The 24245-nt window shown below is 40.8% G+C and overlaps 1 protein-coding gene across 2 annotated transcripts in view; it reads left to right on the top strand.

Annotated features, from left to right (window-relative positions):
- Nucleotides 1–21028, top strand: part of gramd4a (GRAM domain containing 4a) — a 55080-nt gene extending 34052 nt beyond the window's left edge. Inside the window, exons 4-20 of one of the 2 annotated variants that reach the window (XM_034163604.1) lie at nt 4175–4295; nt 7034–7095; nt 7994–8129; nt 9487–9512; nt 9997–10088; nt 11487–11578; nt 11818–11866; nt 11994–12065; nt 12152–12195; nt 12274–12383; nt 13950–14104; nt 14795–14812; nt 16966–17110; nt 17304–17397; nt 17643–17733; nt 19712–19780; nt 20140–21028. In XM_034163604.1, the coding sequence (XP_034019495.1) occupies nt 4175–4295; nt 7034–7095; nt 7994–8129; nt 9487–9512; nt 9997–10088; nt 11487–11578; nt 11818–11866; nt 11994–12065; nt 12152–12195; nt 12274–12383; nt 13950–14104; nt 14795–14812; nt 16966–17110; nt 17304–17397; nt 17643–17733; nt 19712–19780; nt 20140–20250 (1487 nt within the window). In that variant the 3' untranslated portion in view covers nt 20251–21028. The remainder of the gene's footprint in view (nt 1–4174; nt 4296–7033; nt 7096–7993; nt 8130–9486; nt 9513–9996; nt 10089–11486; nt 11579–11817; nt 11867–11993; nt 12066–12151; nt 12196–12273; nt 12384–13949; nt 14105–14794; nt 14813–16965; nt 17111–17303; nt 17398–17642; nt 17734–19711; nt 19781–20139) is intronic. The other variant, XM_034163605.1, reaches the window with a different exon arrangement.
- Nucleotides 21029–24245: the final 3217 nt, after the last annotated feature.

Raw genomic sequence — 24245 nt, 5'->3', positions numbered from 1 at the left:
TATCATGCCTTGGTTATCTTAACTCAGTTTGTCCTTTGTTCATAAATGCACGTCCATCAGTGTCTTGAATATTGTATTAACAACTGCACATCAGTTGGCGTTCCCTAAGGTTTACTTTCCGTTATGCTGTAATCGGCCCATATTTTGGAGAGTGCGTGAAGGAACAATGACCAGTGTGAAGCAGCTGATTTTCTCTCTCTCTCTCTCGCTCGCTCTCTGTCCCCCTTTCTGAACCCTCACCCTGTTTTTAATGAAAGAAGCCATTGTCTCCGTGTTAGGTTTGTAATCTCGCACTGTAATTTTTGTTTTGGGGGAAAGAAATAGTTCTCTTAATTGCATAAAAAGAGAGATACTCAGTGTTCATGATAGCATGTGCTCTTGTATTAACATGCATACTTTGATAAACCCAACTGATTCACACTTAATTTGGACGTAATGGCTTGTATAAACCCATCAGATCATGTGTGCACAGCTCCACCATACTCCAAAGTCCTAGATTCCAGGTCCGATTAGCCATTTGGTGATCTGGTACAACCCCCGCTTCCTCCTCATTAACAGTTTCAATCACCAGAGGCCATTTTCATTGTCGCGTTCCGTCAGAACAGTCTCATGCTGTTAGTGGAAGTTTGGCATCGGCGGGCCGGCGCAGTTTCTTTGCAGCAGTCTGGCTAGTTAGCATAGCTGTGGCTCACTTTACAGAAGGAACCAGCACTGCTAATCAGCCGCTTTAGTGTGCCGAGGACCGTAGAGCTCCAGAGAAGGATGGTTGTCTCTATGATGGATGACTGCGACTTAGACAACTTTGAGCTGCTTTATGGCGAAGCTGTCAAGAAGATCAAAAGTAAACTAAACCTCAGTAAGTTGGTGATATTTAGACTGAGAGGATTTAGGTCAAGTCCAGCACAAGTATATATTAAACGATAATAAATTAGTCACCCTTGAATGTTAATGTTGCCAACCATTGCTAAATAAAGTAGCATCACTGTCAGGAACTGCCTGTAGCTGGTACTTTTTCTAATTAGACCTACAAAGGAGCTTGATATTCAACGGCCATCCTTTTTTATAGTACTGTACAACCATAGCATTTTATTTGACAAGATCACACTTTTTTTTTTTTCTTTTCCCATGAAGTTTGGAATAGCAGTCAACATCACCCCTGGTAAGTCAAGTCCTGTCAGACTGTTCAAGTAAAAATAGCAGTTCTTCCACAGCGGTGAGTGCTGTCCACACAGACTGCAACTTAGTTGTGATTTAAAGAAAAATGACCTTCTCTATCTTATGGTCTTTACCAAGTTCTCTATTAGTGCATGAGGTCATGTGTGTCACTCCTATTCAAAATTACATTTGCTAAAGATCAGCGTCTCAAGAGCAGCCTGCATCAGTTAAAAGATCAGCACTATTAAATGTGACGTCTCCTGCTGTGGCATTTATCTAATTGTGCATCTGTGTTACACATAAGTGGTCTGTTACTAGGCTTCAGAATGGCCAAAGAGACCCTTTGATATAATAACCCAGGATGAAGATTTGTAGCAGACAGGGTTCTAATTTTAGAAGCCCAGCGGGCATGTTGACAGTATTATTAATATGCTATCTTCTGTTGCGGGCCTCTGTGGAGCAGGAAAGTGGTTTCACTTTATCTATGTCTGACGTACATAGCATATTACTGTGAGTCCATGTTTAATATAAAATTATGCACTTCAAGCGAGAAAATTCATCCCTTTTTGTTTGCATATTATCTCTGTTGGGGAGGATAAATGTCCCTGTGGGACTGAAGACACAAGGGAGTGAGGGACACAGAGGGAGTTCCTTCACGATACATTTAGACTGAATATATACTCAACAAACCAGTTAAATCACAGTACCTCATTCTATATACAGGAGTAGGTTGTCACACATGTAGACCATGCCATATATGTCGCAAGACCTTTTTTTTTTTTTTTTTTTTTGCGACTTATACTCTGGAAAATACAATGTCTGCACCACCCAGTGTCTTATGGTTACAGTCGGTCTTCGAGTTTACTGTACCATAAATCCAAACTGCATTAAGTTGTGAGGGTGGAACACTGCAAGAAGAGTCAATTAAGTCATACTGCAGGTCTGCTTGTTTTCCATTTGTGCTTTTGCTGAAATGACTTTAGGCTAAAATGGGCCAATCTGTTGCTAAAGCAGAAATGCACCAGACTATAACATAATATGAGGCTCCTCCAGTTTCTGGGCTTCGTGCATGAAGTATTTGATCTCTTTTACAATTTTTCAGCTGCAGGGGGTGCTGGCAATGAATGTTTCATTAGTATTAATGGGAGGATACAAAAGACATGAGTGAGATATGAGAGTAAGTGATGAGGAGCTGAGAGCTGGTTTCCAGTAATATGAATCCTCTTGTCTGTGGAGCAGTTCTGCAAAGGGATGTGTGATGCATTTTCTCACTTCTGTTCTTATCACTGCCGGACGTTTGTATTTTTGGATCCACGTACATCGGACTACGTTAAGATTAAACCGGCTGAAGTGAGATGAAGGTAAACATAGATACCCTGACAATAGGGAAATGATGAAGAATCCCTCTCTTCGCTCTGTTAGTGAACAAATTATTCATCACAGTCCAGTGAGGGTGGCAGCAGAGGAACGGACCACCAGCATCGGCTAAACCTTCCTGCTCTCCATCGATTTGATTACAGCTTACAAATGCTGCTGGATAAGTCGATGACAGAAGGCCTCTTTCTGTGCAGCTGCACTCGGGCAAAACCCCATTTCGTAATCACAGTCGAGTAAACATGAATGCACATCTGTGAACTTCACTGTGCTGTCATCACAATATAATTTAAAATGAACCGTCTTAGTGAGCTGAATCTTAACAGAAAATCCATACACCAGCTCCTTCAGCAGAGTGGGCAAACGAGCCAAACAAGTAGGCCTGTGTGCCAGTGCCACGGTGCCGTTAGTGTAACTGTGATGTGCAGAAGTTTTGGTGGCTTCCTTTTGATTATTTGCATGTGTAAAATTTAAAAAAGTGAAGCTATATAGCAGTATATTATTTGTTGTTGTTGTTTGGTGTGTCACTTTGGCACATGACTGCTCAGGGATATTTATTTGTGTTTTGGAGCTTCTGTATTTGCCTTCCCTCCTCCAATATTCATGTGTCTTTTTACTCGTGGACAATAGTGCGAGAGGAAACGCTGCTGAAGCTGCAGCTCAGTCTTGGAAAGTCCTGATATTTGAAACCACTTGATGCAAAAGGTTGACTGATGTAGAGAAAGGGTGGGAGGGGAGAGAAAGTGGAAAAAGGCTGAGTGTGTGTGGGGGGGGGGGGGGGGGGGGGGGGACAGTTGGTGGGGTGGGGCTGTAGTGATTTTTCCATTCTCTCACTCAATATTTTATTTTATGAAACTGTTTTTGTTTTTTATGTTGACACTTTCTCAGATTGAGGAATTGCACTTGGATTTATTTCAGCTAATGTGTCGTATTTTGTTATTGCTGGAACTCCATGCGCTATCCTTTACAAAATACTATGACTGTTTTTTCTTTCAGTTGAAGGAGCTTTTGGCTAAGGCAGAATGTACACGGGTGTTTCTAACAATGATGATTTTCTGCCATCTTAAAAAAAAAAATAAATAAATAAATAAATGTTGTCCACAAGTACTGTTTTAAAAAAATATGTCCATCCACATGTAAACACAAACCAATGCAAAGTGCTGTCAACAGCATGCCAAAACAGACTGCAATATAACACCAGCTGTATTGCCTTGTTGGCCGATCAGAAGCCTGGAAGATGACAAAAACTCAGTTTTCTGTGTCTGCATGTAAACTCTGATACTGAGTTTGTTAGAAGTTTCACCTTGGAAGGAGTTTTGCAAAAACTTTACATGTGGACAAAAAAACCCCAAAACGCTTAGAAGCTACATTTTCTAGAACACCTATGTAAGTGTGGACATGGCCATTGTTTGCATTTATTTTATGCTTCCTCCCCTCATGCCTTCACACACCCTTCTGCAAACAGACAGATACAAACAAACAAAACAAACAGAAGTTCTGTCAAAAAGCGTCAGTCCATGAGTCTTTTAATGCTGTCAATAAATTGCTGCTTGTGGTTTCTCTCAATAGAAATGTCCTCACACACAGTCGCGTTGGGTTGGCGGTCATGTAGATTATTGTTCTGAAAATTGTCTGTGTTTTCCAGAGGAGGAGCTGAGGAAGCTTCGAGAGGAGACAAATGTAGACTCTCTGCGGCAGGAGCTGGAGAGGGAGCGAAGCAAGAGGTTAGACCTCGAGCAGAAGATGAACGAGGTGCTCAAGTCGAGGTAAGAGGAGTTGAGAACGGGCAAAATTGAATGACGAGGGCGACAGGAGGCAACCAAAGAGCCAAGCGCTAAATGCATGTGCAGTAATATTGAAAGATGAGTTGGAGCCACAGTTCTCTAAGGGTCATGCCAGGTGGTGTGTGTGTGTGTGTGTGTGTGTGTGTGTGTGTGTGTGTGTGTGTGTGTCAGTCAGGGTTTCTGTGGCAGTTCAGTAGGCGTTGAATTCCACAAGGAGGCGTGTGCGTTACTGGGGGAGCTAAGGAAAAAAGAGAAACGAGTCACGCGCCGCTCTACAGTAGCCAAGGGCACACGGTGTCACAGGAAGTGTGCCAGAATCAAGAAAACCACCAGCTGAGCTGCCCCGTAACACAGCTCTGTGAGATCAATGGTAAATTCTCCAGCATAGAAATGTGGTCTGAGAACCTTCACCACAGCTAATAGGTCATAATTACAGGGGATCGTCTGTGCAGTGACCTGAATGGGAGTTTTCTTCATTTCGTCTGAGCTCAGCTATAGAAACTGGATAAAAAGTCAGGACAGCAAATTCTGTCCTCTTCCTGAATGACTAGATGACTATGCAGTCTTACAAAGTGCTTGTTGGACAAAGTTGCATGATGCTGGTTTCACTGGGAGTCTTTTTTATTATATGCTAATATGTGGCACTGGATATCTATATTTATTTATTTTAACATTACAATGTCCCAGATATAACCTCTTAAAAAATGTTGGTGATTGGTTGTATTTTCACTAGATTTGGTCAGATTGTCAAGTACACTGTTTCCGAGAATAACTGGAAGATGTGGAGTGTACCGCTGTTTATGCTGAATGTAAAATAAGAGAATGCTAACATTAGCAGCTAGTGTTCATGTGTACGGTCACACATTTGGTGCTAATTGTGGATTTTGTGACTGAATGGCCATATTTTATTTGATTATTTTTATTTAAAGTGTCCATTACTAGTACATAAAATGTCAAATGAGCTGACGATTCTGAATAAATAATGAATTAAGAAAATATTGATGTTTCTTTTTATTTTTGGTGCCATAAAGAAATTGTCATAAAAATGGGGAAATTTGTAGGGATCGGCTGATATGGATTTTTTTTTTTTATGGGCCGATATCGATTTAAAACCAAGGTTCGGAGGCAGATACCGATATTTGAGGCCGATACTTGCGTTTAAAAGTTCACTCTTAACAAAACTTTCTTAAAATCTTTTTCAGCAGATGTTTAGTTGACAGAACCTTTCAACACGACAGTCACAGAAAGTGCAAGGAGCTATAAATAAAATTATTATGAAGTTAAACACATAAATATAGCTGACACAGCTCCAGTCTTTGCACCATCTTCTTCTGTGCCAGTCTGTGGGACAGCAGCCTTCAGCAATGACAGGCTGAACTTCTCAAACAAATAAAGCGGGCGGCTGCAAACCAGAAAGCAATTCCTATTTTAAGAATGGTATGGGCAACAGCAACTCAGTACTTCTCAGACATCAATTGGTCTATGTGAAGCAGAATAACTTAGTTATGTTTTGTAAATTACTGTAAGAGTCACAACTTAAAAGATGCAAATTTTATATTTCTGTCATGTCATTTTATGCATAGGCCATAATTAATGGTTCAAAGGTTAAAAAATTAATATTTGATGGACATAACATTTGTTCCCTTCTTCAAAACTGTCTCACGGTGTTAAATTGTCTGATGGAGCTATCTGCCTCACTGGATTAAAACTACTCTTTCAGAGTGTAAATATATATTTACACACAATAGCTTTAATCCAGTTAGGCAGAGAGCTTTGTCAGGTCGAGTTTTTCCTGTCATCTTCACAGCTTTTTGAATATTTTTGAGTGGGGTTGCATCACTTTTTTTTTTCTTTTTTTTTTAACAATAGTAAATAAGTCCCTTCGGCTGCTCCCTTGTTTGCACTTGGGGTCGCCACAGCAAATCCAAGGTGGATCTGCATGTTGAATTGGCACAAGTTTTACGCCGGATGCCCTTCCTGACGTAACTCCGCATTACATGGAGAAATGTGGCAGGGGTGGGATTTGAACCCGGAACCTTCTGAACTGAAACCAAGCGCATTAACCACTTGGCCACCACTTGCCTTATTTGAACAAGAGCTGAACCTGGATTAATTTCATTATAAACCTGCTCTTGAAAGGATAAAACCAGGATGAAAACTTTCTGAATCGTACTTTCTCACACTTTCCTGTTTCACAAAGTGAGGCTATGCTCTGAAGATGATTGTGAAGTCGCCCTTCCTTGTTTGCAATGTTGATGGACATTCTGTCCACTGCTTTAGACTTAACACTGGACTTTTGATGGTGTTTGGTGCAAACATTTTCTGGTGCCAGATGATATGAACACATCATCTCTGTTCTTGTCAACCCATCATTTTTATTCCAGTTCTTCCATAGGTGCACAGATGATGCAAGTATATTTCATACTTTAAGTTCGCTGGGACGCTTGCTTTTTTTTCTTTTTTTTTTTCTTTTTTTGCACTGGGAGGAAGTGAGGGCCCCGAGTCATTAAGCAGCCTATTTTAAATTTGTCCTCCTCATTCTCTGTATGTCATTTGTTTAAATGTTCTGTGTTTTTTTGTTTTTTTTTCCCCCCCAGCACAGCAGGTCTCTGTGAACACATAGGCTTCCTGAGAAGCATGCGTACACGCTGCTGTTGCAGCATTAACTCTGGAGATGTGAGACTAATGCTTGACAAGTCTTCCTCTGTCCGTCCCTCCAGACTTGAGGACTCTCCACCACAGCCTCCTCGAAAACAGCAGTCACCCTCAAACAATGGAGCAGGTGAGGCCCCCCGATGAGAGTGGGATATAAGGAGAGAGGAGGGACAGTTTTAATGGGGTGTGGTGGGAATCTGAGGGGCTAATGGGAAATGACTCTTTAAGTGGCAGAGTAAATGTGTGTGTGTGTGTGTGTGTGTGTGTGTGTGTACACAGAAGGTGACAAAATGTGATGGAGTGGAAGAGAGCCCGTAGGAAGTTTAGATGTGCATGTTTGTTTATTTGGGTGGCCTAATTTTGGAAAATGGGTTAGGATTGTGCGTCATTAATCTGGGCCAGACGTTCCTGTGCACTAAACTAGTGTCAGTCTGCACACGCTGCTGTGTTTGGGATGAAGTGTGACAAAACTAAGGGGATAATAAAACTGGATTTTAAAGTCTAAACTGTAGCTTAATATGATTCTATTTAACGCAGAGCATCATCAGCTCTCGCGCGTTTCTTTTTCTGATATTATCGACGCTAACTCGGCAGCTCAGGGTCACGGCAGGTCTGGTGTGGAGTCGTGTGTTGATGTGTTACAGATTACTAGTGTGCCTTTTTTGTCATCTCATAATTATGACTGAAATTCAAAATTGGAATTTTTTCTTTTCATTTTTAATAAGTTTGACTTGTATTTGTAGCTGTGTTTTCCTCTCAGGTGTTACTAGTGTGCTGTGTGTGTGTGTGTGTATGTTAAAAAACAATCCAAAAAAAAAACCCTTTACTAATTGCTGTACTTAGACAGGTATTTAATACGATTTAATATTTAATTTTTAGATGTTATATTTTTATATTTAATACTCGTAGATGACATTGGAGCCTTGCGTCATTAAGTACAAGCAGCCAAAGTTATAACACTTTTTTGTTGTTGTTTGTTTGTACTTATCCATTGTGTTTTCCGCCTCCACCTGCTGTATCGTCAGACAAACCGCAGAAGGAGATATGGAGTTCACGGTTGCAGAAGTGGCTGTACGAGCGCTTCGGGGTTTACATCGAAGACTTCCGCTTCCAACCAGAGGAAAGCACAGTTGAGGCTGAGGAACCGCTAAGTGCTAAAAGGTGGGTGAAAAGCATCGTCGTGGTCCACATATTATTGATCTGGTGTTCTGTAGAATATGTGAAATCAGATGGCAGATGAGATATACTTGTGCCGTAGTGCATTTTATTTCCTTACCCCTCTGAGCCCCAGGCAGTTTCTGGGTATTTTGTTTCATTTCCGTTCACATTTTTTACTCATTGTGGGCTTTTTTTTTATGCCTCTGCATGTTCTGAATCTGTCTGAAAACCAAACAATCATGGCTAGAAGTAGATTGAATGCAAAATGTTTTTGTCATTGTGTGAAGGTTATGTCATGAATCACAAAAGAATAAGTAAAAGTTGAATTTTGCAATTTGCAAAAGTTGGACAAAAAAAATTGTCAGGGTGGGAACTCCATACACACACTTTTTTCTTTTTTTTTTCTTTTTTTTTTTATCCAAGAAGATTTACCAGTATTTGGGGGGACTCCACACACTACACACATACTGTACATTTCTGCAGTTCAGTTGAAGATTTGCTGAAGTTTTGCAACATTATACTTTGGCTTGGCTCATTCAAGGGCTCACAGTAAAATTTTGGATTTTAACCAAATCTGAATTGATCAAACTCTTAATTTTTAAACTCAGGGTTTATAATTGGTTGTTTTCCTGATGGAAGCATTGCGCGAACATGGTTACTTCAGGTGCTGTCTGAAATTTACAAACCTCATGATTGCCGTTTTTGCACTTTGGCTATGATGCGCTGTAATTTTGTTGCTGTATTTAAAAAACAGAAAAGAAAAAAAATGCCTTTCAAACATGGCAGTGATGTGTGGGCCTCAGACGGTTCATTTGAAAAATTTCCGCTTTATTGACTGCAAAGTGTGTAAACTTTTTCCAGCTGTTCAAAACATTTTCTTTTGACATAGTTTAACCCATTACCCTCTTTGAAACATTCTGTATTCTGCAAGTTTGACACCACTGCTTTCTGCATTCACACACATTGAAGTGTTTAAAGTAATACTTGTAGTCCTTCAAAATACATATTTCCCCAAATATACAGCACACATCAAAGGTTTGCATCCACCACATTAGATGTATTTGTATTGTAGGAGATGCCTATATTACCTAAATTTGTTCAACACAGCCATTCCTTTGCAGAAAAGAAAAAAATGTGGTGGAGGTGGAAACTCATTTCTGATGTAGTTTCAGGTTGGGGTTTTTTTTTCCTTCCATTTGAAAAGCCGAGTGAATGATGGCAGGCTGATGAAGGACAAAGTGTCAGCAGTCACCACCGCCTCTGTCTACTGCGAGAAAATTTTAGTGTAGAAATCTGTTCTGATTTGTCCATGTGAGCATGTGTTCTGACCTTGAGTTTTCATTTTTCTACTTCCACCCAGGTTGACAGAAAACATGAGGCGACTCAGTGAGTACTCAGCCACACGTGACATGACTGCATGTTGGAACATCAGTTTTGTCAGAATGCCATTTATTGCAGCACCATTGGTAACTTAATTGCATGGCAAAATTATCTGTAGCAGTTGTCTGCTTTGTACTCGGAGGCCAAATGTAGGAGATTTGGCTTTGAAAACTTGGCTACTGCACTTAATTGATACGGACTGAAATGTGATTGTCCGTATGAGAAAGTTCTCAATAGGGCAGCAACAAAGCAGTATTTTGATAGACTCTGGATCACAGATATGAATTGACTCATTTGATGAATACAGGTTCTGTCAATACTGTGAGCTTTCACTGGCTTTTTAATAAACACTGGCTGCTTTCATTTACAAGTAACTTGTTTTAATTTAACATTGAAATCTCTCGTCCCAGTAAAAAAAAAAAGAAGCTACAGGTACTGTGCTGATGCAGTATTTGTCCACACTAAACTTATCCCTTTTTCCTTTTTTCAGAGAGAGGAGCCCGACCTGTCACCAACTTCTTAAGGAACCTCTCTGCCTTATCTAATTGGCACTCTGTCTACACCTCGGCGATTGCCTTCATTGTGAGTGCTCATGTTTTTTAATATTTCTTGGTGCATTTTGCTGTTGGCCTATTGAGGATCAAGACTTTAGATGGTGGAAAGATAATGAATGGCAAAATAACGCTGACGCCACCATAAATGAATACAGTGGCTTGGCCAAGATCACTCAGTTCTTGTTCCATCTTCATTCTTGTCAGGTTTTAGTTATTATGAGTAATCGAGCCATGACATCAGAATGTGCTACTCAAAGCGTTAACATGGTATTTTGGTGTCATAATCAGTTACGTTTTTCCTTAAACATAAACTCAAACATTGTGACTTCTCACCTGGTGACTGTTGGTGAGAACAATACAATCTGTATATGTATGTGTCCTTGGTTCCCCTCAAAACATATAGCTTTATATCTCCATAACCACTCAATCGCTCATCACATAACTTGGTGTGGTTGACCTTTGGCCTATGGCCTGTATCATAAGGTAATGATCTCTTTGCTTACACACTTAGCAGTAAATGAAGCCAGAGTGGTCTCACAGGCCAGAGGTCAAGGTGACCTCATCATGAGGTTAGAAAATGACATTATAGTTCTTATTGACTTTATAGGAGTTATTATTTAATTGGTTGACTGCATAGGTGGATAATAATGGGAGGGTTTTGACACTTCAAACATCACTTGATGCTCTTGAAGTCAAAGATGAAGGTCCAAAAATGAGGATGTATGACTATCTTTGAAACTATGGGGGGTTTTTTCTTGTTAAATATGTCATATTATCTTATTAGTCATAAATTATTGACCTGCATCTCTTTTGATTTCCAAATGTAAGTCTTGTTGCAGTCGGGAACGTTTTCCAGGTTTCCAGCAAAAACACGGTGACAGAGATTTAAGTATCAACAGGCTGTTAATGAACCGTGAACTTTGATTGGAGTACACGGGTATGGAAAATGAATGAATAAATGAATAGCAATGACGACGGGCAAGTGAAGTCCTGCTGACTGTAGTTGACACCAACAGCAGTCACTGCCATCGGTGTCATCTGAGGTTAGCATCATCCAAGGTTTTGTGTGGTACAGCCATGGTTTCTATGGATACTGCTAACCATTAGCATTGGTGGGGTGGGTGGCCTGCCTTGGGGCAACTGTTTGTTGTGATTTGGCGCTATATAAATGAAATTGATTTGATTAATTCGCCAAGTGCACACATGATGATATTCTGCAGGAATAGCATTTGGCCCCAATCTTCTAATTTCATCACTAAAATAATGAATCAGTTTGGTCTCAAACTCCAATTTCTGCATAATGACGTGGAAAACCATTTTGTTGAAGAATGCTGCTGCTGTGCTTTTTATTGGTTTGTTACAAAACAATATCAGCAGAGCAACGTTGAAGAGTTCTCAAGTTGTGCTGTGTTCCCACCGGCTCCAGATCTACATGAATGCTGCGTGGCATGGCTGGGCCATTCCGATGTTCCTCTTCCTAGCTATCCTCCGCTTGTCTTTAAATTACCTCATCGCCAGGTAAAGCACTCGTCCACATCTTAACGCATGTATCGCATACTTGTTTGAACCTGTTAAGAGCAGTATCGTCAAAACTACAGTTGCCAGAATTGTGCATATTTGTGTAATGTACAAATTAATCTTAAACCCCCCCTTAACTGTTGCAGTTGTAGATTATTGGAGGGCAGTTGAATGGCATACAATCAAAGATTGCTTGTGTGTATAATTTGAAGTATTCACAGCCATCTGTCACTTTCTAGAGGTTGGAGGATCCAGTGGAGCATTGTGCCTGAGGTCTCTGAGCCCATGGTAAGACTGGTCTCACCAGCTGTGCCAAATTAACAAACCAGTGGCCCGTTCTTACAGAACGTCCAACCTAACTTGATTACTTTGTGAAGACAGTTTGATCTGATTTATGTTTTTGTGTCTCATCCAGGAGCCTCCAAAGGAAGACTTGACTGTATCTGAGAAATTTCAGCTTGTACTCGACGTTGCACAAAAAGCACAGGTAGGTACGACACAGATGCCTCGTGTTACCAGTCAGTGTACACAAAATGAAACGCTTTTCATGCAACTCTTGAACTCTGTTTTCAGAACCTTTTTGGGAAGATGGCAGATGTTTTGGAGAAGATAAAGAAGTGAGTTCATATAAGGATGTAGGAAAAAGATTTATTTTAACTTGGACTGAAATGTGGCATGTGTGTGTTGTTTGTTAGTTTGTTTATGTGGGTGCAGCCGGAGAGCACACGGAAGCTGTACATCTGCCTGTGGGTGGCGTTTATAAGCTCCTGTGTCCTACCATACAAACTAATGGGCTTCATGATGGGTGAGAAACATAGACAAACTGACTTATTATACACACTACATGTGGCTCTTGACCACGTTATTCAGTCCAGTGCACACAATCATTGTTATAGTGGAGCAGAAAACTGTAACAATTGTTCATTTCTGGAAAGAAGCACCAAAGTTGGCACAAATACTCCTTAGACATTACTCTTTTGAAAAACTGAGTAGCCACTTGAATTTTCAGTAGGCAGCCAGGTAGAGGTCAGAATTTAAAAATGCTCCAATCATATTGAAAGCTATACCACATTATTTGTCTGATCACAACGATACCAAAAAGGTATAGTTTGGACTATCTATGACTGAATGTTCTGGAGTTATGGGGTAAAAACAACAAGAATGGTGACAAAGGTCAATTTCAGTTTGTACAGGGGTTATAAGTTAAAGTTGCTCCAATCTTGGTAAAAAGTGGTGCAAATTATTGGTTGAACTAATAGGATTAATAAATGAAATGGTTTTGACTGTGTTGAATGCTTGGTCTGCAAGGTAATGGTAGAGCAATGTCGACGTCCATTGGATTCTATGACATGTGACATATGTTACCCTGTAACATAACTAAGCATGCCCCATAGTGCAGACTATTCCTTTTTAAAACCCTATTAACTCAACCAATAATTTGCATCACATTTTACAATATTTAGAGCAACTTTAACATCTGACCCCTGTACAAACTAATGCTGACCTTTCTTACCATTCTTGCTGTTTTTACCCCATAACTCCATAACATTCAGACATAGATAGTCCAAACTATACCTTTTTGGTGTCGTTGTGATCAGACAAATAATGTGGTATAGCTTTCAATATGATTAAAACACTTTTCAATTTTGACCCCTGTGTAATTCTTCATTTGACCCCTACCTGGCCGGCTACTTAGTTTTTTCAAAAGAGTAATGTCTAAGGAGTATTTGTGCCAACTTTGGTGCTTCTTTCCAGATTTGAACTATTACTCTGTAAATATTCTGTTATCTGCTGCACTATATTAGTTTTGGGTCCTTGTGAATAAGAAGTGTTTAAAAACAGACTGTTATTAAAATGTTGGGATGAGCAACATTAACCCTTTAAAACTGGCGCTGTCCAGGAGCGGGGCCAGTGTCTTGTTAGTCAGATTTATAATTAATATTTCTCAACAAAAAAAATGTAATATAAGGATATTGTGTGAAACTCTTGGGATGAGGGCGGCGAGAATCTTGTGCCTTGTGTTCTGTCATGAGTTTGTCTTGAGCAGATGGCCACTCCAGTGAGTCTGGTAAGCTTGAGGTTTTTTTCCCGTAAAAGAATAAAAGCCAGATTGGGTAGTTTTTCCGTGCCACTGTTGCCACCGTGCCTGCTCTGAGAATGCATTAGGTCTAGACCTTACTCCTGTATAGTGTTTTTGATGTGAATTATCTTATGATTTGGTGTCAGATAAATGAACTGAATTGCAGGACTATGAAGGATATGGTTTTGATTTAGCAAGGACAGACTTGAGTTTAATAAATTTGCACCTTTTTTAATATCCTGATTCTTGCCTTTACTCTGTCTTTTTTTTTTTTTCCATCTGCCTCTCCAGGTTTGTATGCAGGTATTAAGTTCTTCATCATAGATTTCCTGTTCAAAAGCTGTCCGAAGCTACGGGACAAGTACGACACGCCTTACATCGTATGGAACAGCCTTCCCACCGACCCTCAGCTCAAAGAGAGGACCAATGCCACTGTGTCACGGCGGGTGAGGGGCAGAGCCACACACTGCATTCACAGTACTCTATCCCTGTCTTTGTCCCCAACTACATACTAACTGGTTTTTGACTGATTCAGTCGTCTTGACGCCTCGTTTCCACATACTATTTGTATAATATCTTCAATGCCTGATATGTTCAACTAAGCCATATTAGTTTAATTTAGCTTGGATCGGGGGGGTAGCATAGCTTACTGGCACACAGTGCATGTAGCCTTTGCAACATCTATTGGAAAAGTTCAAATTTTCAAGGTACTTAAAAAAGACCCTGCACAAACAGGAGGAGGACCTTCACACATATGTCAGACATCATGGAGGCTTTCCTAGAAGTGAACGGGGAAACGTTTGTCAAATATATACGTACGCAGAGGTATGTGGAAATGAGGCGTAAAGCTTTTGATCAGGCTGTTGAATAGCTGCCAGTTTACGCTCATCTTTCTTTCAAAATGATCTACACGTGCACACAAAGATTACGTATGATGAATAGTCACCACTGCAGCTCGTTTCTAATGATGCAAATGGATCACACGCTGCAGGCAGTGTCCCTAAAAAATAAAGTGCATCATCACTTTTCCTCCTTGAAACCTATAAAAGGAGTGTAGGAGCGCGTGTGTAGGTTTGTGTGAGCGGTTGGCTCTGCTGTGGCATCAGTCACAGGTTTGCTCTGTTTCTCTCTCTCAGCTCTCTGGCACTGAGAAGGTAGGGACTCTGGTGTGTCTCCCTTTTGGTTCCTCTACCATGCTTGGGTGTGCCGCCAGCTGACCTGAAAGTGTGCGTGTGTGTACGTGGTGTGTGACATACCTTGGAACTGGCTGTGTTTGTGAACAGAATGGATCAAAATGTCGTCATTGTCGACAGCACAGGTCTTTCTGTTCATAACAGAACCCAGTCAGTTGAACCTTTTGATCCATTGCCTTAGATGCTCTGTGACGCAGCAGCGCGTTTACTGAATAGCTGAAAAGCACATAGAATAGAAGCTCATTAAGTCCCCCCTGTTTTCCCCCTGTGTGCTGTATGTTAAAAGTAGTCCTACAGCGTAAGAATTGGACACAAGCTGGTATTTGGTTTCACAATCTTTCCTATCTTAAGGTATGAGTGCAGTAAACAAACTTGAGGTCATGCAGCTAAAACCTGTGAGTCATGGCTGCAGGAGTGCAGGAATATCTCTGTTATCTAGTAAGTCCCTTCGGCTGCTCCCTTGTTTGCACTCGGGGTCGCCACAGCAAATCCAAGGTGGATCTGCATGTTGATTTGGCACAGGTTTTACGCCGGATGCCCTTCCTGACGCAACTCCACATTACATAGAGAAATGTGGCAGGGGTGGGATTTGAACCCAGAACCTTCTGAACTGAAACCAAGCGCATTAACCACTTGGCCACCACCCCTGCTTGGCCACCACCCCTGTTATCCAAGCAGAATATTTAAAATGGATGATCGTAGGTTAGAGGGTGAAAGCTACCCAATGTGCAAAATGTGCTTTTGAAGAGTTGCACTGTAGCTGTGCAACTACAGGAACATGGAACACAGTCACATCCAAGACAATGTTATTTTGAAATTGGTTTCAGTAAAAACTAGGCAGGAAGCCACACAGAGAAATAAATACTCTGGGCGCTGACAAGGCAGATGACTTTACATCATGTACTGCTGTAATATCAGCCAAGTTTTTTTTTTTTTTTTCCTCTCTCTCTCTCCACTCATTTTCATCAGAATTTAAAGTAAAATTTTACAGACTAGCTTTCTCTAACCTGCAGCTGGAAGTTACTTCAGTCCATTATTCATGCAAATGAGTCTCCAAATAGGTTTTGTGTAGCTTTATTTCTATTTTAGCACAGCACGACCAGATGCATGGTTATCATTTTGTTGTTTTGGTCTGATTTGGCCGTTACATGGTGGAATAAATGTTCAACCACGGACAAATTGATTTAGTTTTGAAAAAAATAATTTTAGCCGAGGTTTCTGAATAGTGAGCGAACAGTGGCGTCAGTGGTTAGGAACAAGATTTTCCCTAGTTTGAGGCCGCCTGTGCCCCATTCATCCTCGTACTTCTGCAGTTTCATCAGGAAGGTCATCAAACATAAAACGTGCCAATTCAACAAGCAAGAATCACTCATTTTGTGTAAAGCTGTAATGAAACGCTGCTATTGAGTCCCAAAGAGATCATTTGCATGAATCATACCAAACATGTAGGATTATTATTATTATTTTTTCACTTATTTTCTGAGGCTCTTTGCTTCCACTTAATTCCAACAAACTTCAGTTTTTAATTCTGTAACTGCGTGGTCTTCGAATACACCTTGCAGTGCCAAAAACAAAAATGGCAGTTGCCATGACAATCACAAACTGTTAGCATGGCTGGAGAGAAAGAGGGAGGAAGAAGAGTGCATCAACATTAAAACATGTCCAGAGCGGTGCGGTGCCACCTCAGTGCCACTAACAAACCTAAAGGCAATGTTTCTTACGAAAAGCTTGACTAGTAACGAGTCCAGTGTTCGTGTGTACATTTATTTATATACATTTTTTTTTTTTAAATCTTCACTTTCACATACTAACAGATATTTGGGGTTTTGTTTGTTGTAACTGTTGTCTGAGTGACTGACAGCCTCACTCTGCTTTGCACGTCACACCTGAGCCTGCTGCAGCCAATCACACGGCGGCGTACTGGAAGTTTGGGACCTGGGTTCAGGAGGTTTAAATTACAGAATGTCACTGCTCCTGTTGAAGGTTTCTCTCTGCCACCCCCGCCCCTTTATATCTCCTTCATGTTGGTTTCTTTTTCCTTTCCATCTTGACGTCATCCTGCTTTTCCTCCTCCTCATCCCTCCTCCTTTCCTGCCCGTTGTGCTCACTCCCAGATTCAGCCAGTCGTTTCTCGGAGCAGCCTCGCAACCATCCCATGCGGGGTGAGCAGGGACGAGGAGGCGGGTCGCTCCCACAGCACCAAGAAGGGAGTGTTTCACGAGATCTTCAACCTGCCGGAGTCGGAGCGCCCCCTACTGGGTGAGAGGAGGCACTGCAGCACAGCAAAACATTGGTTATTTTTAAACGTGTGCAGAATAGTAGCTCACACTTCCTTTGGGATGAATGAGACATGAATTATGCATCACCTCTCTGGGGAAAACTCGTTTGACTGCAAGATGAAATTAGGAGCTGAGAATGTTTCGAGTCCAAACGCTTTCCTGTGTGTTGTCAGTGTGCGAGAATGGCTGGCGGTGCTGCCTCATAAACAGAGACAGGAAGATGCCCACGGATTATATCAGGAATGGAGTTCTCTATGTTACAGAGAAGTAAGTGGGACGTCTTCTCCCAGGAGACATTTTATCATTAAACCTGCAGTAGTGAGGAACCTTACTGTTAAAGGTAGAGGAGACAAAACTGAAGTTATTTAGGCCAAATGGATTAGGGTAGAAATTTAATTGTCAAAGCCTCTGCGGAATATCTATTTCTGTTTGTCACCATTAAGCCCAAAAGTGAGAATGTTGGACCATAAAATCTTTGTCGTCCGCTTCATCTTTTCCGTGATCTTTGTCAGTTACCTGTGCTTCGAGAGCTCCAGCTCCAGATCCAGCTCCTCCAAGAAGAATAAAGTTATCAAGCTGGTGGACATCACTGACATCCAAAAGGTAAATCTTCTAAGCGAATGAACATCTGTTACAGGAATTAAATCTGTTATGTTTTAGTGCACCCAGAAAATTTTCACTTCGCTGCACTTTTTCCACATTTCATGCCATATACTAAAATTTTTTCCTCAAAATTCTACACACAATACCCCATAATGATGATGTGAAAGTTTTTTTTAGATTTTTGCTAATTTATTAAAAAAGAAAAGAAATCACATGTACATAAGTCTTCAGTCTGTCATGAAATTCAAAAAATTGAGCTCAGGTGCATCCCGTTTCCACTGATCATCCTTGAGATATTTCTACAGCTTTACTGGAGTCCACCTGGGGTAAATTCAGTTGATTGGACATGATTTGGAAAGACACACACCTGTCGACATATAAGGTCCCACAGTTGACAGTGCATGTCAGAGCACAAACCAAGCATGAAGTCAAAGGAATTGTCTGTAGACCTCAGAGACAGGATGTCTTGCGGCACAAATCTGGTGAAGGGTACAGAAACATTTCTGCTGCTTTGAAGGTCCCAATGAGCACAGTGGCCTCCATTGTCAGGAAATGGAAGAAGTTCTGATCCACCAGGATCAGAACTTTAGATTTAGATCACCAATTAGATCTGGCCACCCTTCTAAACTGAGCAAACGGGGGAGACGGGCCTTAGTCAGGGAGGTGACCAAGAACCCGATGGTCACTCTGTCAGAACTCCAGCATTCCTCTGTGGAGAGACGAGAACCTTCCAGAAGGACAACCATCTCTGCAGCAATCCACCAATCAGGCCTGTATGGTAGAGTGACCAGACGGAAGCCACTCCTTAGTAAAAGGCACATGGCAGCCCACCTGGAGTTTGCCAGAAGGCAACTGAAGGACTCTCAGACTATGACAAACAAAATTCTCTGGTCTGATGAGACAAAGATTAAACTCTTTGGCATTAATGCCAGGTGTCATGTTTAGAGGAAACCAGGCACCATCCCTACAGTGAAGCGTGGTGGCAGCATCATGCTGTGGGGATGTTTTTCAGTGGCAGGAACTGGGAGACTAGTCAGGATTGAGGGAAAGATGAATGCAGCAATGTACAGAGACATCCTGGATGAAAACCTGCTTCAGAGCTCATTTGACCTCAGACTGGGGCGATGGTTCATCTGTCAGCAGGACAATGACTCTAAGCACACAGCCAAGATATCAAAGGAGTGGCTTCAGGACGACTCTGTGAATGTCCTTGAGTGGCCTAGCCAGAGCCCAGACCTGAATCTTATTGTACATCTCTGGAGAGATCTGAAAATGGCTGTGCACCGACGCTCCCCAGCCAACCTGATGGAGCTTGAGAGGTTCTGCAAAGAAGAATGGGCAAAACTACCCAAAGATAGGTGCACCAAGGTTGTGGCATCATATTCAAGAAGACTTGAGGCTGTAATTGCTGCCAGAGGTGCATCAACAAAGTACTGAGCAAAGGATGTGAATACTTATGTACAAGTGATTTATTAGTTCATTATTTTTAATAAATTTGCCCAAAAAAAAATGTTTCATGTTATTATAGGGTGTTGTGAATAGAGGAAAAATTAATCCTCTTCAGCCCAGGCAAAATTATAATCTTTTTTTTTTTTTTACACATATTACAAACTTCATGTCTTGACAGTAGCAAGACTTAAATGGGAAATGGTCAGTAATTCATGCAGATACAGTTTGTCCACAGTAGGCTCTGATGAATGATATGTGCACACAACTTAATCATCGGTCTTATCAGACAGTTTGACTGTGCAGCAAAGCACAGAAGAGTTGGGAGGGAGAGGATTAATTTACTCCATTTTGGAATAAGGCTGTAACATGAAATGTGTAAAAAGGGAATTTGCATTCATTGTTGAAAACTTTACATTGATTTAGGTAAAGTTGACAAAGTTTGTTGTTCAAAGTTCTGGTTGTGTTGCTGTTTGATTCATGTGCAGTTCAAACCAATAATGACTCTCCTGGTTTCCTTAAACCCTCACAGTACAAAGTGCTGTCAGTCCTACCAGGAAGTGGGATGGGCATCTCCATAGCCACACCGTCCACTCAGAAGGTACAGAATGTTACGGATTAATCACACCTGTGCTCATCAGTAGACAGTCTGGGCATAGGAATGTACTAAATCGGAAAAATAAACAATTTCTAATTGTTTCACAGAGGTAATATTCTGAAACTCGGTACATAGTGAATGTGGTCTGTGAGAGAGAGAGAGTGCGCTTCCACTGAGAAATGAACAAAATCGGGAAAAATAGGCAGTTTTCTTTGATTGTTTCACAGACATTATATTCTGAACTATAAACCAGCAGAATTGATTTTGTATGAACTTAGCAGTGGCAGAAAAAGAAAGCAAGTAAGATGTTTGAGCCAATTTTATCGTGGATTTACAGTCTTGATTTTCCGTGTCTCCCGTAGCCGTTGGTGTTTGGAGCCATGATCCACAGAGATGAGGCTTTCGAGGCCATCTTCACCCAGTACATGAAGATGATGACCACCACCAAACCCCCGGCCACCACAGAGCTTTAGACGGCCTGCATCCATAGGCAGATCCTCGGGCTCTGGCTAAAGTCTGGGACAAAAGCCTCCTGGGTTTGATTCAAACACCACAGTCCTCCTTCTCCTCTTGTTGTGACGTGCTGCAGCTTCCTGAGCTCAGATTGGCAGAGTGTCTTTCAGCCATTGTGGTGGCACATGCATTATGACAAAGGTGACATTTTTGTAGCAGTTAGATGACTTTAAAATCCTGCTACATGGGGGAGAAGTGAGATTTTAATTCATTTTTTTTTTATATAAGCAATCAGCAGAGATGTGTTGAGGAGGCTGGTTCTCCTCTTCTGACTGAGCAACTGACCAACAGACTGGTTTTCTGATGTTGTTGTTTATGGGTTTGCATGTCCGTGTGTGTGTGTGTAAGTGAGAATTAAGGTCTTAAATTGAATTTTTGTGTTTCTTCTTGATCGACGGTCTGTGTGACTGCAGCCTGACCGCAAGTACAACCAGTAAAACACCAGGAGGAGCTGATGAGAAACAAATCCACAAACACATGAGCTGAAGGAAGTGCGCCTCCTGGTGTCACGTTGTGATACACAATTGGTCAGTAAGTTTAGTTTTTTTTTGTGTGTGTGTGTGTATTAGCTGTGAAAATGTCTGATCGGACACGGAGCCTTTCTGTTAGTTTACATTGCTGCTGTCATTTCTGGCTCTGATTTTTTTTTAGTCAGACTTGCCGTGTGTGCTGTGTTCAGCGTCCGCTTTAGTGTTTGTGTGCGTATGTGGAAAACGTTTTTTTTTTTTTTTTTCTTTCTTTCAAAAATGCCTTTTTTGTGCACTGATTTCAATGGCTCGGAATGTTTTGGAAATGGAAGCACAACTGTTCAAACAATAATTTAATTTTTAGCGCAGACACCCCCCGAAAAAACAACCCCGTTTTCTCCCTGCACTTTATGAGGAAAAATTCCATACGTCAACAGACTATAAATGTTTTAATTTGCTCTGCGTTTGTAAAAGCCGAAAGATGTTTGACTTTTTCCTGACTGTGCTGATCTTCATAATACTGCTGCCAGCTGTTTTTAAGAGCGGTAGTACGTCCAAATCAAACATCTGTAAATGGCTTTTTTTGTTGTTGTTGTTGTTTTTTTTTTTAAATGGAGGCTTGAAATGAAATTTCTTCTCTCTAAATGTGTAATCGTATTTACCTACAGAGGTCATATTGTGCAAAATATTTTAATTAGCTGTTACAGTTTTAATAGTAAAGGATACATTCACATTTTTCACAAAAGAAAGAATTAATACTGAGTAGAGGATTTTGACTACTAGCATTGCATAAATATGAATAGTTTTTTTTTTTAAGGTGAACTTATCTGTTATGCATCATCAAAGTCCCACCGTTTTCCATTTCTCTATTTAGAAACTCTTAAATATGTCTAACATACAGTAGGTCACTGAAGTCCATGTCTGGACTGAAAACCAGCCTTTGTTCTGCCACACACCCATGGCGGTGAGTCATTACAGTAGCACCGCCTCCTTTCTAACCAGGGGGCGTGGTGAGCAGCTTCTTTCTATTTAAAGAGACAGTCACAGAAAATGTTTTTAAGGACGCGTCACCACATTAATGTTAAATTTTCAGCTGCAAAGTCTGTTTTAAGACATCTGCTGACTGAAACTGGTTTGGTGCAAATGTGTAAAAGCTGACCCTTTTGTTAGTAAGATCTTACAAAATGCTGGTCCCTGGTAAATTAAAGTAAAAAAAACTCAAACATCGTAGGATCACAAGTGACCAGAACTGCTTCATTGCACCTTTTCCAATTAAATGATGAACTTGTCTGTCCCTGAATGCCAGTATGCCTGAGGTCTGGTAAGAGTAAAGCACATGTGATACTTGGTATTGATTTCTCTCAAATTGTCATGACTTTCTCTTTTCCACCAAGAAGGGAATGGGTTCTTCAACTGGTGCCATTCTTGATGTGGCGTCATTGAACCTCTGTGCCAAAGGAGGGTCAGACTATGTGCTGAAAAACCAGCTGTTTGTGCTTCCAGGTGGGAATAAACTCTTCAGGTTAAAAATCTGTTTAGTTTTGGTAGAAACTCTGTGAAAGGTTCAACATTTGTTGCACAAACTAGAACAGAGCTCATTCCCTGTTGGTGGAAAAGGCCTAAAATAGAGCAGTTTTACACAAACCAGAGCATGATGGGAAGTTGGCTGCTTCATCGGTACACCTGTATGGAAAAATGAACACTCATTCGTTCACTTGTGCCTACTCTGACAATAATCAACAATTTTTTTTTTTTCTTTTTAAGTTCTCCTTTGTGGAGTATGTGGAGGGACGTATGGCTCCGTGAAATGTTTGGCGCAACCGCAAACTATCAGTGTCAATTAATTTTTAGATGGCATTCACAGGAGTAAAGCTGGTCTTTGTGCTCGCTGAATGGTCCAATGCGTAGAAATAAAATGCCAAATGTAGAGACGTCCATCGGCACAATCTTTGAGGCTAAATCTTGAAATTAAAAGGCACACCGCGGCATTTCTGTGGCTAATTTTTTAAAAGTTTCGCTGTTTATTTCTTCTCTGCACTCTGGACAGATTCTTAGTCCCAAAACTGAATGGCTTTTGTCTCATTTCCTGCTTCGTAGTAGAGTACAAAGGAATCATTTCAAGTCTGTTTTGTCATTAAGTTTGTATGAAAACTGGATATGAAGTTGCCACTTGCAATGGACCAGTTGAAAGAGCGAAATAATTATTATTATTAGTTCTGACAAATCAGATTTTTTTTGTTGTTTTAAGTAGGAGTGACCTTCATTTCCAAACATGGATTTTTGTTTCTGGGAATCTGGTAATTGTCTCACTGTGCGATTAGCTGATTTGTCGTCTTCACGTTTTTACCTGAAGCCTTTTGGAATCCGTTCACTCGGGAAAACTGTCTCTCAGGATGATGCCGAGGACATGTTCAGAAATAGCACTGAAAGTATTACCTTCTAAATGTCCATGATATTTTCTTTTTCTTCTGCCAAATCTTTTTTTTTTCTGTCATATTCTGCCTGAGCTTATGTTTACAGAAGGTTGTAAAAATTGTTTTTGGTGGGTTTTTTTCGTGAGAACCCAGTTTGAATTCCTTTGACTTGGGAGTTATGACGGCTGGCAGCTCTGTTCTTTAATTAATGTTCTTTTTGGCCCTACAGCACTCGCGTGACTTTTTGCTCACAAAGACAAAAAACAGCTGTATTTTAAGTGTTATACAGCCTGTAAAATACCACATCAAACAGTACTTGGTTCCAGTGTGTTGTGTTTTTTTTTTTTTTTTTTTATATATATAGATATGTCCAGATTTCTTGTGTAGCAGAGACAATTGTATTGGACTGAAACCGGTGTTTTGGACACAACCTTATTGCCTGTTGTTGGTCTGCTGTCAAATTGGGCCATTTTGAAAAGTTGCAGGTATAAATGGAAAGTTTGACTATTTTTATTTTTAAAACATGGTACGCTCTCACGTTTCCAAGTGGGTACCGGTTTGCTTTTTTAAACAACGGACCTGGGTACAAAACAGATCCAACAATAATGTTTATAAAACGATGACAGGGGGGATACCCACATTGCCACAACTGCGTATACTTGATTACATGCATCAAATGTGGCATTCAATATGTGGGAGAAACTAAAAATAACTTATTGACAAGAATCACTCAACATAGACATATTTTAAAACACAAGGCAACAAATACTCCGCTGGTGGATCATTTCCTGAGACATGGATGGCAGGCAGTCCAAGCCACAATATTGCAGAGTAATCCCAGATGGAACACTGCAACCAGAAAGAGAACAGAAAGAGGATGGATCATTAAATTAAACACAATTTGGCCTAGGGGCCTGAATGAGATAGACTGCTCCTGGATTTGGGGCAGTGATGGCCTGCGCACTGAGGTCTGTCACTGGCTCCCGGTGGCGAGACTCAGACTTCAACCTCCTTCAACCCAACCCTAAATCTCCATCCCTTAAACCCCTAACACCAAACCTAACCCTGACCCTA

The sequence above is a fragment of the Thalassophryne amazonica genome, chromosome 22, assembly GCF_902500255.1.
Source record: "Thalassophryne amazonica chromosome 22, fThaAma1.1, whole genome shotgun sequence".
Taxonomy (NCBI): domain Eukaryota; kingdom Metazoa; phylum Chordata; class Actinopteri; order Batrachoidiformes; family Batrachoididae; genus Thalassophryne; species Thalassophryne amazonica.
This window is presented reverse-complemented; position numbering and strand designations above follow the sequence as displayed.